General features: G+C 37.9%; 1 protein-coding gene and 1 pseudogene across 4 annotated transcripts in view; both read right to left on the reverse strand.

Annotated features, from left to right (window-relative positions):
• Nucleotides 1-299: 299 nt before the first annotated feature.
• On the reverse strand, nucleotides 300-6042 carry LOC126933613 (chromobox protein homolog 3-like; annotated as a pseudogene). The gene has a single exon (XR_007718680.1). The product of XR_007718680.1 is annotated as a chromobox protein homolog 3-like (transcript).
• A 4982-nt stretch (nucleotides 6043-11024) lies between these two features.
• SANBR (SANT and BTB domain regulator of CSR) overlaps nucleotides 11025-19419 on the reverse strand; it is a 57619-nt gene continuing 49224 nt past the window's right edge. For 2 of the 3 annotated variants that reach the window (XM_050753469.1, XM_050753468.1), the window contains 6 exons: nucleotides 19168-19259; nucleotides 17855-17883; nucleotides 17700-17773; nucleotides 17127-17215; nucleotides 14037-14128; nucleotides 11025-13195 (listed from right to left, as the gene is read on the reverse strand). In XM_050753469.1, the coding sequence (XP_050609426.1) occupies nucleotides 13159-13195; nucleotides 14037-14128; nucleotides 17127-17215; nucleotides 17700-17773; nucleotides 17855-17883; nucleotides 19168-19259 (413 nt within the window). In that variant the 3' untranslated portion in view covers nucleotides 11025-13158. Of the gene's footprint in view, nucleotides 13196-14036; nucleotides 14129-17126; nucleotides 17216-17699; nucleotides 17774-17854; nucleotides 17884-19167; nucleotides 19260-19419 lie in introns of those variants that run through there. The other variant, XR_007718679.1, reaches the window with a different exon arrangement.

Raw genomic sequence — 19419 nt, forward strand, 5'->3', positions numbered from 1 at the left:
AATAGATACAGTTTTACTTCTTTTCCAGTTTAGATGCATTTTATGTCATTTTTTTGGCCCGACTGCTCTGGCTAGATCCTCCAGTACAATATTGAATAGAAATGTTGAGAATGGGATTGTCTTGTTCCTGATCTTAGTGGGAAAGTATCCATTTCTTCACCATTACGTGTAACATTAACTGCGGGTGTTTTGTAGATGTCCTTTATCAAGTTAAGGAAGTTCCCTTCTATGTTGCTGTTTTTTTTATCATGAAAAAATATTGGGCTTGTCGATTGCTTTTTATGCATCTATTGAGATGATTGTGAAACCTTTTTTTTTTTTTTTTTTGAGACAGAGTCTTGCTCTGTCACCCAGACTGGAGTGTAGTGGTGTGATGTTGGCTCACTGCAACCTCCACTTCCCAAGTTCAAGCCAATTCTCCTGCCTCAGCCCCCCGAATAGCAGGGATTACAGGCATATGCCACCATGCCTAATTTTTGTATTTTTAGTAGAGACGGGGTTTCACCATGTTGTCCAGGCTGGTCTAGAACTCCCAAACCTTGTGATCTGCCCGCCTCGGCCTCCCGAAGTGCTGGGATTACAGGTATGAGCCATCGCACCCAGCCAATTGTGAAACTTAAAAAAAAATTATATTGATACAGTGTATTACATTAATTGATTTTCAAATATTAAGTCAACTTTCCATTCTTGGAATAAATTTCCCTTGGAGTATAATTATTTTTGTATGTTGCTGGATTGCACTAGCGTATGTTGAAGATTTTTGCATCTATATTCATAGGAGATATTGGTCTGTAGTTTTCTTTTTCTTGTGATATCTTTGTCTAGTGATGTCTGGGCTTTTCTTTGTAGGCAGTGTTGGACAATTCAATGTCTTTAGTTGTTATAGAGCTATTCATATTTTCTCTCCTTCTGAGTCAGTTTCAGTAGTTTGTGTCTTTCTAATAATTTGCTCATTTAATCTAAAGGCACACAATTGTTCATAGTACTCCTTTATAAGCCTTTTTGTTTATCTTCTTTTTTTTTTTTTTTTGAGACAGAGTCTTGCTCTGTCGCCCAGACTGGAGTGCTGTGGTGCAATCTCGGCTCACTGCAAGCTCTGGTTCCCGGGTTCACACCATTCTCCCGCTCAGCCTCCCAAGAAGCTGGAACTACAGGCGCCCGCCACCACCCCCAGCTAATTTTTTGTATTTTTTAGTAGAGACGGGATTTCACCACGTTAGCCAGGATGGTCTCGATCTCCTGACCTCGTGATCCACCCACCTCGGCCTCCCAAAGGGCTGGGATTACAGGCGTGAGCCACCATGCCCGGCCTTGTTTATCTTCTTTATATCTCTTCTTTCATTTCTGATTTTAGTAATTTGAGTCTCCCTTAGTTTAACTAAAAGGTTTGCCAATTTAAAAAATCTTTTCAAAACCTAGCTTTTGGTTTTGTTTTTCTCTATCGCATTTCTCTTCTCTAGTTCATTTGCTTCCATCTTTATTATTTTCTTTTAGTGTGCTTTTAATTGCTATTCTTTTTCCAGTGTCTTAAGGTGGAAGGTTAAGTGCTTGATTTGAAATCTTTCTTCATGGCTGGGCGTGGTGGCTCATGCCTATAATCTTAGCACTTATGGAGGCAAAGGCAGGCAGATCACTTGAGGCCAGGAGTTCAAGACCAGCCTGGGTAACATGGTGAAGCCTCAACTATACTAAAAATACAAAAATTAGCCAAGCATGGTGGCACATGCCTATAATCCCAGCTACTTGGGAGGCTGAGGCATGAGAATTGCTTGTGCCCGGGAGGTGGAGGTTGCAGTGAGCTGAGATCACGCCACTGCACTCCAGCCTAGGCAACAGAATGAGACTCTGTCTCAAAAACAAACAAACAAAAAACAAACCAAAAAACTTTCTTATTTTTTATTGTGTATATTTAAGGTATACATGATATAACATACACATATACAGTAAAATGGTTACTATAGTGGAACAAATGAACATATATATCCATCATCCTTACATAGTTATACATTTTCCTCTCTGTGGGCAGGAACAGCTATAAGCTACTCATTTAGCAAAAATCCCTAATAAAATACTCTATTACTAACTATAGTCTTCATGTTGTATATTAGATCTTTTTTTTTTTTGCATAAAGGAATATAAAACTATTTATTAACCACTGGTTCACCAGTATTTACAATCAAGTAAACAATATACAGTTGGATAACACTCTGATTACTACAAAGTTGTTCTTCCTGGCTTTTGTGGAACTAGTAAAGCAAATAACTGAAGATTGAGCCTACATGTAAGGAATCAGTTGGGGTAAAGAAAAAACATGCAGGTCAATAGGTCAGCTTACAAAAGGTTGTTCACACATTTACGGCAGCAGGTCCTCAACTGCCAATATCTCTAACCATCTGATTAGGTTTATATAAGCCAAGTCTTACATATTCCATTCATCATTACCTTTTAGTCAATGTAGCAACAGGGATTTCAACATTTTGTTAAGGAATGGCTCACTAGGGAAATTTTTAAATTTTCATTTAACTTAGTTTTGTTCAGCTAGTTAAAACACACTAGCATTTGTCTAGTGTCCTCATCTGGATGAGAAAACCTGCTGCGATGGCAGTGATAAAATCTTTCCTTTTAGGAAATTTGCAAAAAAACCACTGCAATTATAGATACTTTAAAATTATCCAATTTAAATTGTCCTATTTAGAATTACTTATTTCCCTTGAAATGTATGGCTTCAGGAAAATTTTCAATTTAACTTGAAGTGATTATTTCTTATTTTGCTTGGAATAATGGCATCTCAGAAACATGGGTTTACCTGTGATTTTTTGTTTGGGTGAATGCTTAAAAACAAAGAAAAATTTACATATGCATTTTATGGATACACACACACACAAAAAAAGACATGTTAAAAACCTAAAATGGTCCTTAGGCTTATAAGAACACAAGTTTTGATTGAGTAATGACTATGGACATTTCCCCCAACATTTAGAAAAGCTGTTCTTTAATGAAGAGGAAATAATATACCATGGTATCAAATGTTCTTTTCTGATAAAAGAAGCAACTACAGAAAGCTTTTATTTATTTGTTCAAAGTAACCAGTGCTATGGATGCAAAAAACCCCCCAACAACTCTTCCAATGCTACTTTCAGAACAAACATATCAAACTTGATTTTCATTAGGATGCAGTTATTTCATCACACTAGTAAATCAAAATCCAAGACCCAAATTATATATATATATAAAAATATATATAAAAAAACAATGTGAACAATTATTGAGCTTCATCTTCTGGACAAGAATGCCAAGGTAGTCTCTCTTCATAAAAAGCAATTACAATTTGAAGACACTTCGTATTTGCCTCTTTCGCCAGCACCAAGTCTGCCTCATCTGAATCTTTCCATTTCATAAGAAACATCAATTCTCCACTGCTGTCTGTGGCACCAATTATTCTTTCAGGATCAAGACCTCTGGCAAATCCTCTTGGTTTGTCAGCAGCATCTCTTTTCTTCTTTGATTTGCTGTCATCAGATTCACTATCAGATAAAGATTTTCTTTTTGTACCATCTTTTTCTTTGCCAGCTTTCTGAGAGTTAACAAATGCTTCAATCAACTCTGGACAATCTAAATTTTCTTCAGGTTCCCAAGTATTGTCAGCATCTGTAAATCCCTTCCACTTCAGGAAATACTCCACTTTCCCATTCACTACACATCGATCTAGTACTTTTTCCACCACAAATTCTTCCGGCTCTGCCTCTTCAACTTTTTTACTCTTCCTATTGTTTTTTTCCTATTTTTTGAAATGTAGTTTTATTGCAGGCCATTTTTTATTGCAGACGTGAAGAGCTATTATTCACCACCTCCGAGCTGCTCCAGGTCGTGGGTCTGCAGCGTCTCCGGCCCTGCATGCCTACAGCTCGAGCCTGTATATTAGATCTTTAAACCTGTTTATCCTACATTATTTCTTCCTGTTTATTTAAGCATTTACAGTTACAAATTTCTCTCTAGGCACTGCTTTAGCTACATCCCATATGTTTTGGTATGTTGTCTTTCTTTTCATTTATCTCAAAATATTTCCTAATTTCCCTTGTGATTTCTTCCTTCACCCATTAGTTACTCAGTAGTATGTTAACTTCCACATATCTGTGGATTTCTCAGATTTCCTTGTTCTTTCTCTTTCTTTTTTTGAGACAGGGTCTTGCTCTGTTGCCCACATTAGAGTGCAGTGGTTTGAACATGGCTCACTGCAGCCTTGATCTCCTAAGTCAAGCAATTCTCCCACCTAAACCTCCCGAGTAGCTGGGACTACAGGCATGTGCCACTGTACCCGGCTAATTAAAAATAAATTTTTGTAGAGATGGGGGTCACATCATGTTGCCCACGCTGGTCCCAAACTGCTGGGCTCAAGTGATTCTCCAGACTTGGCCTCTCAGTGCTGCAATTACTGATGTGTGCCACCACACCAGCCTCTAATTTCTATTGTGGTTATCGTATATTATTTTTAATTCCTTTGTGGTTAGAGAACATACTTTGTATTATTTCTTTCCTTTAAAATGTATTGGGTCTTGTATTATGGCTTAGCACATGGTCTATCCAGGAGAATGTTCCATATGCACTGGAGAAACATGTATATTCTGCTGTTGTTGAGTGGAGTGTCTATAGATGTCTGTTGGTTTCGTTGGTTTATAGTGTTGTTCAAGTCATCTGTTTCCTTGTCAATCTTCTGCCTTATTGGTTTATCCATTATTGAAAGCCCATTCTTGTTGAATTGTGTTATTTCCCCTTTCAGTTCTGGCAGTTTATACTTTATGAATTTTGGTGCTTTTGGTTCACATATGGTTATAATTGTTGTATCTTCCTGATGGAGTGACCCTTTTATTATAAAATGTCCCTCTTTATTTCTAATAATTTTTTGAAGCCTATTTTGTATAACCACTCCTGCTTATGGTTGCTGTTTGCATGTTATATAATTTTTTATCCTTTTACTTTTAATCCATCCATCCTTGAATTTAAAGTCTGTCTCCCATATACTGCGTTTAGTTGGGATTTTGTTTTCTTATCTAGTCTGATGTTCTCTGCCTTTTGATGGATAACATATTCACATTTAATGCTATTATTTATATAGCTGGATTTACTTTTGCTGGTTTACTTTTTGCTTTCTCCATGCCTCCTATGTTTTCTGTTTCTTTATTCCTCTTTTCCTTTCTTTTGCATTAAGTAAATATTTTCTGATGTAACATTAATTTTTAAATGATTTTTTACTATATATTTTTTGAATTGTTTCCTCAGTTGTTGCTCCAGGGCTTACCATACATACATGTTAACATCAGAATCTGCTTCACATTTACAATTCCAAAGAGATATAGAAACATTATTCGTATATAGCTCCATTCCCTGTTTCCTCTTGTGGTATTGTTATACATCTCTATATATGTTACAAACCCCGTAATATATTGCTATAATTATTACTTTACTTTTATACCTTTTTAAAAAGCTGAGGGAAGAAAATGGAGAAAAAAATATACTTACAGCTTTTGTTGCATTGGCCTATAAATATATATTTATAGCTTTTATTGTATCAAATTTATTTCTCATTTCTGGTTCTCTTCATTTGTTCCTGTATTACCACTGGGAGTCATTTCCTTAGTCCAATATAGCTTTGCTCCCATCCACCTCTTTTGTGCTGTTATTGGCAAATACATCACATTTCTTTGGTATAGTCCCAACAATAAAATTATATACATATTCAATTGCTTAAAATTAGTTAAGAAAATAAATATGCATGCCATCTTTACTAATGCTTTTGTGTATTAGTATCTAGAGTCACTTGTTTCAGCCTCAATAACTTTTTTTTTTTTTTTTTTTTTTGAGGTGGAGTTTCACTGTTGTTGCCCAGGCTGGAGTGCAATGCCACGATCTCAGTTCACTGCAACCTCTGCCTCCCAGGTTCAAGTGATTCTCTTGCCTCAGCCTCCCGAGTAGCTGGGATTACAGGTGCCTGCCACCACACCCAGCTAATTTTTGTATTTTTAGTAGAGTGCAGTTTCACCATGTTGGCCAGGCTGGTCTCAAACTCCTGACCTCAGGTGATCCACCTGCCTCGGCTTCCCAAAGTGCTGGGATTATACGTATGAGTCACTGTGCCTGGCCACCTAAATAACTTTCTTTTAGTATTTTTTGTACAGTGGGTCTGATAGCAATGAATTATCTCAATTTTTGTCTAGGAATCTCTTTATTTTGTCTTCATATTTGAAAGACAATTTTTGCTGAATGTAGGATTTTTAGTTGACAGATTTTCTTTGAGCACTTTGAATGTTATCCCACTGCCTTCTCCTTCTCCTTCATTTTAGGACAGGATCTCCCTCTGTCTCCCATGCTGGAGTACAGTGGTGTGATCATAGCTCACTGCAGCCTCCAACTCCTGGGCTCAAGTGATCCTCCCACCTAAGCCTCCCAAGTAGCTGGAATTACAGGTGTGTGCCACTATGTCTGGCTATTTAAAAAATTCATTTGTAAGGCCGGGTGCGGTGGCTCACGCCTGTAATCCCAGCACTTTGGGAGGCCAAGGCGGATGGATCACCTGAGGTCAGGAGTTCGAGACCAGCCTGACCAACATGGCGAAACTCCATCTCTACTAAAAATACAAAATATTAGTTGGGTGTGGTGGCCTGTAATCCCAGTTACTTGGAAGGCTGAGGCAGGAGAATCACTTGAACCTGGGAGGTGGAGGTTGCAGTGAGCTGAAATTACACCACTGTACTCCAGCCTGGGTGAAAAGAGCAAAACTCCATCTCAAAAAAACAAAAACAAAAACAAACAAACAAAAAAAACCCAAACAATTACTTGTAGAGGTCTCCCTGTGTTGGCCAGGCTGGTCTTGAACTCTTAGCTTCAGGCAATCCTCCCTCCTTGGCCTGAGCCACTGTGCCTGGGCTGTTATCCACTGCATTCTGTTCTCCACTGCCTCTGATAAGAAGTCAGCTGTTGATCTTACTGGGGTTCTCTTGTAAGGAAGGATTTTTCTTTTTTTTCCTTTGAGACAGAGTCTCGCTGTGTCACCCAGGCTGGGGTGCAGTGGTGTGATCTTGGCTCACTGCAACCTCCACCTCCTGGGTTCAAGCAATTCTCCTGCCTAAACCTCCCGAGTAGCTGGGACTACAGGCGCATGCCACCATGTCCAGCTAATTTTTTGTAGTTTTAGTAGAGATGGGGTTTCACCATGTTAGCTAGGATGGTTTCAATCTCCTGACCTCGTGATCTGCCCGGCTCGGCCTCCCAAAGTGCTGGGATTACAGGTGTGAGCCACTGTGCCCAACCATAAGTAAGGATTTTTCTCTTGCTTCTTCAAGCTTTTCTCTTTGTCCTTGACCATTTTTTACTATAATGTGTGTTTGTGGATATCTCTGCATTTAACCTCTTAGAGTTTGTTGAGCTTCTTGTATGTGTAAAGTTTTCCATCAGATTTGGAAAGTTTTCAGCCCCTATTTATTTAATTTTTTTTTTCTCTTCTTTTCTCTCGCTCCTCTCCTTTTGGAACTTCCATTAGATGTATGTTAGCAAGCTTAATGATGTCTCATATTTCTCTGAGGCTCTGTTCATTTTTCTTCATTCTTTTTTTCCGTTTATAATTTTATTTTTAGACAAAGAAAAAAGTGGGAAAAGGTGGGAAAATATAAGGATGGAAAACAATTACCTAATCACTTTGGTGAGCTTATGAGATGCTCATAATTCCATAGCATCTTCACCATAAAATGCTGCAGTGGTTACTTATTATCCAAGTGTTCATGTTTAATATACTGTTGAGATAAAAGGGTGGCCTCAGGTCAGCTTACTTAACTTTCTATTCTGCTCAGAACTTGAAGCTGCCCAGATTTCAGCAGAATTCACCTGGACTCATGTCTACATCAAACTAATCTAGTATAACTTTCTATAGGTGACAGACTGATCTCGAGAACCCATGACAAGGTATTTGTGACAAGGCCTCTATCTGCTGCAACTCCAACAGATACAGATTACGATGATGCCAGGCTGAGGACAGTCCAGATCCTGGAGATACCACCCAAAAACATGAACTCCAGAGGAAAGGTTTTTGGTGCCAGCTGCTCCAATCACTGTTCTAGGCACTGGGGACATAGCAGTAGTCAAGAAGACCAGGTCTCTGTTCTGGTGTTCACATTTTATCATGGGATACAGATTGCAAAACCAACAAATAAAGGAAGGAAAGTATCAGAGTAATAATGTCAGGTATGCACAGAAATAAACTATGAGGTGATGAGAGTGACTTGGATGGATATTTTATACTAAGCACACAGGAAATACCTCCTGTGAGGAAGTAACATCTAAACTAAAACCTGAATTATAACAGCCTTCTAGACAGCGGGAATGGCTAATGTCAAGGAATGGAAAGGTGGGAATGACTTACTACATTCCAACGTAGTAATTAAGAGGGAAAATGAAGTCTGAGAGGCAGCCAGGGGCTAGGCCATGTAGGACTAGTGTAGGTTGGGATGGTTTTTTTTTTTTTTTTTTTTTTTTTTTGAGACAGTGGCACGATCTCAGGTCACGGCAACCTCCACCTCCCGGGTTCAAGTAATTCTCCTGCTGCAGCTTCCTGAGTAGCTGGGATTGCAAGCACCCACCACCATTTCCAGCTAATTTTTCTATTTTTTAGTAGAGATGGGGTTTTGCCATGTTGGTCAGGCTGGTCTCAAACTCCCGACCTCAAGTGATCTGCCCATCTTGGCCTCCCAAAGTGCTGGGATTATAGGCGTGAGCAGCTGCGTCCAGCCCGAAGGTTGGATTTTATTCTAGGTTTGATGGGATGCTATTAGTGTTAAGCAGGGGAGTGATGTGATCTGAGTCACACTGAAAAATCACGAAAGTTGTTTTGTGCACAACAAGTTATACAGAGGTTGAAATGGAAGCTGGGGAATTACTTACGAGGCATTTGTAGCACTTCATGCAAAAGATGTTAATAACTGGGGGTGGTGATAGTGGAGATAGAGAGAAGCAAATCGATGTGCAGTAGGTATGGGACTAGCTGATAAATTGAATGCCAGGTGTGAAGAAAAGAGAAGAGTAAGGAATACTTTCTAGATATTTGCCTTGTGCACTTCGGTAGGCAATAATGCCATTTACTGAACTGGAAAAGAATGAGTTTGAATAAGCAGGGAGTTTAGGGGCAGGAATGGGAAGGGATATCACAAGTTCTGTTTTGATTATGTTAATTAAGTTGGAGATACCTACTGGTACTCCAAGTACAAATGTTAAGCAGACAGTTGAATAAACTAGTCTAGAACTACAGAAAGCGTGCTGCAGTTACCTGCTTTCAGTCTGAAGAAGCTGCCAGTGAGGCAGGAGGCCTCTAAGAGAAAATTTTCAGGCAACCCAAGGGAAAACTATTTCAAGAAGGTGTTGGAATGTATTGATAAGCCCAGGTTCCAACCCCAGTATGTAGTTTACTTTGCCTCGCTGAACATTCTTTTCCACCTGTAAAATGGGATAATGCTCAATTTTTTTGGGGGGGAGGTTGTGAGGTTAAAGAAGATAAAGAATATATCAGGAGCATGATCTTCAGCATATCCAAAGCATTCAACAAATAGCAACTACTAGGACCATCACCTTCAGTTTGCTAAGAATTGGCTGTGTTCATAAACAAATAGTAAGAACCAAACTGGCTATATTTTCTCAAGGAAAGATACATCTTAGAAAGAGAGCTGCTATTAGACTTCGCTATGGCCTTCACTTACTGTCCTTCAGTTGAAGCCTCTTTGAAAACAGCATAGCTCCCTACCACATACTTCCCTACCACGTATCAGGAAACAGTATTCTTTACCTAGCTCTTTCTACGAATGCCACTTACTTTGCCTAAATAAGATAAGACATTTAATACGATTTTCTTTTAAATCTCAAATGATGCCATAGAAACCATGAAAGTATTAGGTGCCTCCCTTCTTGCACTAAATACATGCACGCACACACATACACAGTCTTAGCAACTGAAGTTACAGGAAAGGGGATATGAAACTCTCAAAGAATTTAGGGTACCTTCCACATATTAACATAACAATGCAACAATAATAGCAAACCTTTATGGAGGGCTTACTATAGGCCAGAAAGTACTGTGCTAGTTGTTTTAGATCTATTAACTCATTTAATTGCCCCAAAATCTTAAAAGGGTGGAATAATATTATTCTTGTACCATCTTCCCCAATAGATCAGCTTTAAATAAGAGACAGAGAGTTAGCCTATTAGAATTAAACTGGATAGGTATCCCAGTCCTGGGAGGTGTGACATAGTTGCTCAGTGAATAGCTGAAAGTTGGCTGCAGAATTAATTCCAGGAATTAAAGACAAAATCCATTTTTTTGGTTTGTTTTTATATTATAACGTGCCTTTAGTAGACGAGCTTGACAGAGTTTCAGCCTCAGCTTCCAAAGCAATAAGCACATCTCACTGTAGCTGGCTGAGTATTGTGAAGAAGGAAAGTAACAAATAAATGCAATTGTGTACAATCAGCATTGTTATCAGATCATCTTTTCTGAAGTATTTTATCCCTTAAATGTTTGGTAAATCTTTACCAGCATAACCTCATTTAAAATAATCTTTTTTTTTTTTTTTTTTTAAGACAGGGTCTTGCTCTGCTGCACAGGTTGGAGTGCAGTGGCACAATCATGGCTCACTGAAGCCTTGAACTCCCAGGTTCAAGCATTTCTTCCACCTCAGCCTCCCTAATACCTGGGACCACAGGTGCATGCCACCATGCCAGGTTAATTTTTTTAATTTTTATTTTTGTAGAGACGAGGTCTCACTATGTTACCCAGGCCGATCTTGAACTCCTGGGCTCAAGCAATCCTCCTGCCTTGGCCTCCAAAAGTGCTGGGATTGCAGAAGTGAGTCACTGTGCCTGGCCTAAAATAATCTTAAAACTTAAAAATTTCACCTTGTAGTAGAGATAACTTTCCATGAAAACTTGTGGAATCTAGAGCCACTCTGGACTTTTTTTCTGAGAAGATGGAATAATTCAGATAAATAGACTTTCCAAACAACTTTTGTCATTAACATTTATTTCGATTAAAGAAATGTGAATCCAGGATTAATGTAAGGTGAAATATTGAAGTATCTGGCAAAAGAAATGCTATTAAGAGTTTAAGTAAAATGTTTGTGGTACCTGTGCTATGTATAACAGACAAACATTAACAAAATAAAAAACACATTCATTTTTTTTTTTTAATTGAAATGGAGTCTCACTCTGTCACCCAGGCTAGGAGAGCAGCGGCATGATCTCGGCTCACTGCAACCTCTGCCGCCCGGGTTCAAACAATTCTTGTGCCTCAGCCTCCTGAGTAGCTGGGACTATAGGTGTGTGCCACCACGCCCTGCTAATCTTTTTGTATTTTTAGTAGAGATGGGGTTTCGCCATGTTGGCCAGGCTGGTCTCAAAGTCCTGACCTCAGGTGATCCGCCTGCCTCGGCCTCCCAAAGTGCTGGGATTACTGGCATGAGCCACTGCACCTGGCCAAAAGCATTCTGAAGAGAATCAAATTCTGATAAATTCTGGTTTGTAAAATCAATTCAGTGGTACAGTCCCCTCAGGGGAGAAGCAGTTTGCCTTTTTACCATCAGTTAAAAATTGAAAGAGCATATGTATTTTTTCCTTATCTAGTGACCATTACAGCACTGTTTACATGTACAAACCCAAATCCTTTTAACAGAAAACACAGTAAGCTACAAAAAAACTCTGGTGTTTAACAGAGTACTTACATATAATATGTACTACAAGACATTTTCTTTAGAAAATAAAAGTCTATTTCCACAGTATCAAACAATCGAAACAAATATAAACTGGAACAAAATTTCCAAGCAGCAGTTCAAAAACCTTGGCAAAGCCAAGATTATCAAATAACATCTAGCTTCATTTATCAACTAAAAGACTCACTAAAAAGAATGATTTCTGTACGTGTAAACTGAGTGTAACACTTCAACATTTCAATGGAAATTGCTCTTTTGTCACACATTAAAGTCTGTTCTCTGAATAATTTGAAGAAATGTCAATTATAAGGCAAATTAAGACTTAAAAAAATAGAAACAGTGCATCTTAAAAGTTTTTCAGAGACCTACATATAATTTACAAACACATCATTTATTATATGATTATAGTTTGGAACAAATTTTCCCTGAGCACTCTTTCTGCCTGGTTAGAAAAATTTAAACATGATTTATAAAATAGAATTTTATTTTGATTTTTCTTGAATATATGCAATTTTTCACCCATCTATTGTATTTGGAAAATTTTAGACATCTCGAACTAGCAAGTATAACTGTTTTAAGTAGTTATTTGAATGGTTATAGAAATATGGTTGGGTTTTAGAGCCCTGAGAACTGTATAGTGGGTGTCTCATACAACAGAAATGATTTACTATCCTAAAACTATCAATGGTTATTTTACCAAATTCAGAATGCCACTAGTTTCACAGAGGACAGAGGTAATAATCAGTAATTCCAGCTCAGATGATCAATAGAAAAGCATTAAAAACTGAAAGAAAAAAAAAGTTGGATTAACATTGTACTTTCCATGATATAATGCTGAAAAAAATTAACCCTTCTGCCCAACACAGTACTGAAATACCTTACCCTGAAACTTTATCTAATGCAGTCTTGAGACCTGTCACTCCTTAACATTCATGCAGACTTAAAATTAGCATCATTGGGAATTTCATCACACAAACTGCAGTTCTCAATGCTATCTCAAGATTTACAGCTCCAAAGACATACTACAATCAGCACACATGCATGGTAACACTACCAGTTGTGTTCCCCTAACTTTTAAGGTCTTAAAAAAACTTAGCTACCTGACAGTTTAGGCCTCTTCTTTTTCAAATAAATAAAGGAAAACACTGGGCATCTCAACTATGCAGATTTGTAAATAATTGCTCTCTACATAGCCTAGAATCATACTAAAAGAAAATCAGATTTTAAAAGTTTCGTATTTACAATTAGATTTTCATAAAACCTAACTATATGTTTCTTTTAGCATTATGATTTATGTGGATTAAAATAATAATAACATAAAACAGTTGGAAGTCATTGTTCTGAAGATCTTCAAGAAGTGAGCAATTTCAGATGTCCAGGAGTGTGCCTTCTCTCTTTTTACTTATTATTTTAAGGTGCTTTATGCAGGACGCCCTTGACCAAAACGACTTTTAGACCTAGATTTTTTAAACAGAAAAGGAGGTCAGAGTTGCTTCTAAAACAATAGGAAGTTGGTGCTCCTTTAGATTATGCTGACTTGGCAACATCAAGGTTTAATAAATCTTCTTGCAGCTCTGTAATCCACTTTCTAAAACTCTTAAAGGAAGATGTATTTTTGGAATTCAGATTTGTTCTTTCTCAGAGATAATATGTTATGTACGTTGTATATAATGGATCTGGAGCAGTGCCCCATAATCAAATGTAAGTGGGATGAATAAAAAATATAAATGGTATCACAGCAGCTCAGTGCAAGTTTGAATTGCTACAAATGTATGAAAACAACTTTTAGCTTTTTGAACTTTCTGCATTTCAGAATTATAGATAAGGAATTAGAATCTGTAATATTAATGTTCAAATGTTCATCTCTAACAGAAAACTTGTGATGTAAAATGACACAAGACCCACCAGTTAGATTTTATTACGAGAAATAAAATATAAAGCAAGGAATGGTAAAGATTACAGTGATTTATACAAAGTATTAATATGTGATCTACAAACAGTACAAAAATTCTGCTACTTCACAGAAGCACTATAGCTTACATTTTTGTCAGGAGTTGGTTCAGAATGAAGCTAGTCCAACGAGCAGAAAACTTTAAAAATTCCACAAAGCTATACTTTCATTAGATTTTATCTTTTAAGTTAAAATCTGATTCTAATTAGTGCCTTGATAATATAATCACTGAAACAAAACATAAAACCAAACTCAAATTATATGTTTCTAGTGTTCATATGATTTATCTTAAAAAAAAAATTCACTTCAAAGCCAGTGACACTCCAGTTTAGTTTATGCTGATTTACCTTGTGTTTTTCTCCGAGCTGCTTTGGCGTGCACTGACTGGCACCGAGGCCTTGATTTGTGCTTCCAACCTGGAATAAATACCTCCCGCAAACTGCAGAATAAAGAAGCAATACTGTTATCTTCACAGAATCAATAGAAGCTCTGCTTTATTAAAATGGGATTAGTTTTTAATTTAGAAGTAATTCTATTTTGATTTTTTAAATCCAGTCTTTTTGAGGTTCAATTTACATAAAGAAAAATGTACCATTTTAGTGTACAGGTGTGGGTTTTGACAAATGCATACAGTTTTATAACTACTGTCACAATGAAGACATAGAAAATAGTCCTATCACCCCAAAGAAAATTCCCTTGTTCCCCTGTCAAGTCAATCTACCTACCACTACCAATTTCTGGCAACCATTTGTCTGTTTTCTATCCTTATAGTTTTGTATTTTCCAGAACATTATATAAGTAGAATCATATAGCATGCAGCCATTTGAACCCAGCTTCTTTCACGTATAGGAGATTCATCCATATTGATGTGTACATCAGAAATTTGTTCCTTTTTTTTTGGAGACAGCATCTCACTCTGTCAGCCAGGCTGGAGTGCAGTGGTGCGATCAAGGTTTACTGCAGCCCTGACCTCCTGGGTGATCCTCCTACCTCAGCCACCAGAGGAGCTGGGACCACAGGTGTGCACCACCATGCCCAACTAATTTCTTATTTTTTGTAGAAACAGGGTCTCCCTATTTTGCCCAGGCTGGTCTTGAATTCCTGGGCTCAATGTTCTTTTTTTTTTTTTTGAGATGCAGTCTCACTCTGTTGTCCAAGTTAGAGTGCAGTGCACGATCTTGGCTCACTGCAACCTCCGCCTCCCTGGTTCAAGTGATTCTCTTCCCTCAGCCTCCTGAGTAGCTGGGATTACAGGCCTGCGCTACCACACCCAGCTAATTTTTGTATTTTTAGTAGAGACGAGGTTTCACCATGTTGGCCAGGATGGTCTCAATCTCTTGACCTTGTGATCTGCCCACCTTGGCCTCCCAAACTGCTGGGATAACAGGTCTGAGTCACTGCACCCAGTCCAATGTTCTTTTTATATGCACAGTTTGTTTTCCCATTTGCCAGGTAAAGGACATCATTTATAGTATTTCTAGTTTTTAGCAATTATGAATAAAACTATTATAAAAATGTGTGAATTGACCATTCCTTTTTGCATTTCTACTAGCTATATATGAGAGTTCCAGTTGCTCCACATCCTCATCAGCACTTGGTATGGGATTTTTCCTTTGGAGACAGGGTCTCGTTCTGTTGCCCAGGCAGGAGTGTAGTGGCGTGCTCTTGGCTCATTGCAACTTCTGCCTCCCAGGCTCAAGTGATCCTCCTACTTCACAAGTAGCTGGGACTACAGGCATCCACCACCACACCCGGCTAATTTTTGTATTATTTTTTTGTAGAGATAGGGTTTCATCATGTTGCCCAGGCTGGTCTCAAACTCCTGGGTTCAAGTGATCCTTCTACCTTGGCCTCCCAAAGTGCTGGGATTACAGGTGTGAGCCACTGTATCTGGCCTCATTTAGGTTTTAATTTACATTTTCCTAAGGACTAATGATGTTGTATCTCAGCACATCTAATGATATATGCTTATTTGGCATGGAAATCCTTTTTTTCATAGTGTCTGTTTACTCTTTTGCCCATTTATTTTTATTAGGTTTTTAAATTTTATTATTGAGTTTTGAGAGTTCTTTATAGATTCTGGATCACACCCCTTATCAGGTGTTTTACACATATTTTCTCATAGTTTATGGCTTGTCTTTTCATTGTTTAAATAGTATCTTTTGAAAGGTAGAAATTTTAAATGCTGATGAAGTCCAATTTTTCATTTATGGATCATGCTTTTGGTATTGTAGGCCAAGAAGTATTTTCCTAAGGTCACGAAGATTTTCTCCTATGTTTCCTTTTAGAAGTTTTATAGGGAAGTAAATTTTTAAATACAAGAATTAGGGCAAGAGTATGGTACTTACATAATACCAATACTGATGATAATACATAATTGTCATGACTAAAATGTAATTCTATCAAGAATATAGGTGTTTCTTGTCACCATTTTCAGCAAGATAACATCTTATTTTAGAGATGACATCTAAGCACCACATGCAGAGTTGATGAAAATTGGTACTTTCAGATAGTCGCCCTCAGGAGTTAGCATTTGGTCAACAATGCACAGTTAACCTACTCTTGGTGTGATGACACATTTTCAGCAATGATGTATTTTATTATATGTGTTATAGATGACCTGTGGACCATGGATAATAAGACATGGTGGGAAACCTTTACGTGAATAAGCAGGCTAACTGGTACAGAATATTAAAAAATACATAATTGTGGCCAGGCATGATGGCTCATGCCTGTAATCCCAGCACTTTAGGAGGCTGAGGTGGGTGGATCATGAGGTCAAAAGCTCAAGACCAGCCTGGCCAACATGGTGAGACCCCATCTCTACTAAAAATGAAAAAATTATCTGGGCATAGTGGTGCACGCCTGTAGTCCCAGCTACTTGGGAGGCTGAGGCAGGAGAATCACTTGAACCTGGGAGGTAGAGGTTGCAGTGAGCCCAGATGGTGCCACTGCAAGTCTCAGTGAGCGAGACTCCGTCTCAAACAAACAAACAAACAAACAAAAACACATATATTTGGCCAGGTGCGGTGGCTCATGCCTGTAATCCCAGCACTTTGGGAGGCCAAAGCGGGTGGATCACCTGAGGTCAGGAGTTTGAGACCAGCCTGACCAACACGGTGAAACCCCATCTCTACTAAATACAAAAAAATCAGCTGGGCATGGTAGCGCACGCCTGTAACCCAGCTATTTGGGAGGTTGAGGCAGGAGAATCGCTTGAACCCGGGAGGCGAAGGTTGCAGTGAGCCAAGATTGCACCACTGCATTCCAGCCTGGGCAACAAGACTGAAACTCCATCTCAAAGGAAAAACAAAAACAAAAACACATAAATTACTCTTTTAAAATTCTGCCTAAAACATCTTTATAATCCTAAGCTGAAAATAAAAGTAGGAAGGCATATTTTACACAAGTACAATATACTAGTACACAATTCTTACTTCTTTTGCTTCCTTTGACTTGACTCGGTCCAGATCCCCCAATCTCATTTTTATTAGGTGCCCTGTAATTTCAGACATTCGCCGCTGATCTGAAGGGAAAAAAACAGTAAACTTTACTTTTTGTAAGGATGATATATAACTTTTTATTTCTCAAAAAAGACTGTAATCACCAAGGGTTTATGAAAATATCTTTTGATACTATTTTACAGATACATACATCTATTTGTGAAGAATTTAAGTTAGCAAGTGGCAAATGACTCATTTGTGGATAATTGTGCTGCTTTTTAGATTACCATAAAACAGCCTAAAACATATTCAGTCACCTTTATGGTGAACGTAACGGGCAAAAGTCAATGTGAGTGATCTCAAAACCACAGATGCATAAAATAATACATTATTTGGTGGGGTTGTGTAGTAATGAAACTCTGGTTGTTGCCTAAGGGAATATGTAAATTTTGGGCTTTACTTTAGTTAGAACCTCTGGAGCTATTCCGCATACTTTATAAACTGAAAGACACACTAATCATTGCTATTTACATCCAATTTGTACATTACCCAAATAATAAAATTTACCATCTTCTCTCTGTGCATCCTGGTTGAATCTCAAGGATCTTGTGGCATCCCACTTATTCTTCTGCATACTCACACTATTGAAAAAATTGAACAAAAATCAGCATTGATGCTTCTTTAAGAGTGGATATCCGATTGGATTAAGGAGCAATACTCACACGAAAGGAGACACATCTCTAGAAGCTGACTAAAAAAAAGTAGACAACATTAAGGCCCAATTAGAACATGTTTACTGATTAGCGCTATAGTTAGTAATAAAAAGAGTTCACTCTTATTGAGTGTGAAGACACTGTACCAAGAGCATTACAAGTGCTATTTCATTTAAACCTTGCACCAACCACATGAGACAGGCACTGTTAATATCTTCATAATAAAAGAGGTTCAGGGAAGTTAAGAAACTTCTCCAAAGAGATACAGACCTATAATTTGAATCCAGCTTCATTTGTTAACCTTGGAATCCCAGCTTATGCAATTTCTTTTTTTTGGAGACAGGGTCTCACTCTGTTGCCCAGGCTGGAGTGCAGTGGCATGATTATAGCTCACTGCAGCCTCGACTTCCTGGTCTCAAGTGATCCTCTCCCTCAGCCTCCTGAGTAGTTGGGACTACAGGTATGTGCCACCATGCTTCGCTAATTTTTGTATTTTTTTTTTTGTAGAAATGGGGTTTTGCCCAGGCTGGTCTCAAACTTTTGGGCTCAAGCAATCCACCTACCTTGACCTCCCAAAGTGCTAGGATTACAGGCATGAGCCATCATGCCCAGCCAGCTGATACAATTTTTTTAGAATTAACCCACTCATATGCCTGTGACACTTAACACAAAGATGAATGTACAATGTGTCCAATGTAACTCTGTGGATCTTAACCCAGCCTTAACCTATCACACATTTTTGAAATGCACAGTTTTTCTTTTAGCCAATTGTGGTTATTACTATTCTCTTATTCCCGTCTGGCTTTTTTACCCCTTCCTTCAAAGGCATGGAGAAATAAGAATTATTTTTAAATGTCATAAAATATAATTTATTTTTAATTTAACAGCCTATTTTTAATTTTTTGAATAAGTATATTGGTTTAAACTTCAAAAGGTATAAATAGCACATACAATAAAAGACTCTCACTTCTGTCCCTTATACATTCAGTTCCCTTCCTAAGAGGCAACCAATTTTATCAAGTTCTTATGTAGCCTTCCAGAGACATTTTATGCATATACAAGGAAGTTCATTTATATTTTCCCCCCATCTACTTTACACAAATGGTAGCATACTATACCACTATACATTTCTGCACCTTCCTTTTCTCATTTGTCAATATATCTTAGAGATCTTTAATCTCAGTCTATAAAAAACTTCATTTTTACATTGCTAGCATTCCATGTGTCTTCATTACTCTTAACTTTTTATTTTTTGCTGGCTATAGTCACTTGTTTATTTTTCCACATGAACTTTAAAATAACAACAGATAATTCAGAATTACCTTCTCCAATGCCTTTTCTTTCCTCTGAGCACAGGGTGAAGATACCTGCTTTTTTGGTTGTCTAGTGAACTTCTTTGGCTTCTCCTTTTTCCCTGATAATGAGAGGTCAATGTTATAAGCTTAGGCCCCATATACCTTTCCAGTCTACTTGTTACTTCTAAACAATAAGACCATTAAGAAAAACATTGTTTTAAGAAAACTAACAAATTAACTTCTGGGTAAAAAGCAAATACACCATGAAGCAAAGCTGAA

Source organism: Macaca thibetana, chromosome 13, assembly GCF_024542745.1.
Source record: "Macaca thibetana thibetana isolate TM-01 chromosome 13, ASM2454274v1, whole genome shotgun sequence".
Lineage (NCBI taxonomy): Eukaryota > Metazoa > Chordata > Mammalia > Primates > Cercopithecidae > Macaca > Macaca thibetana.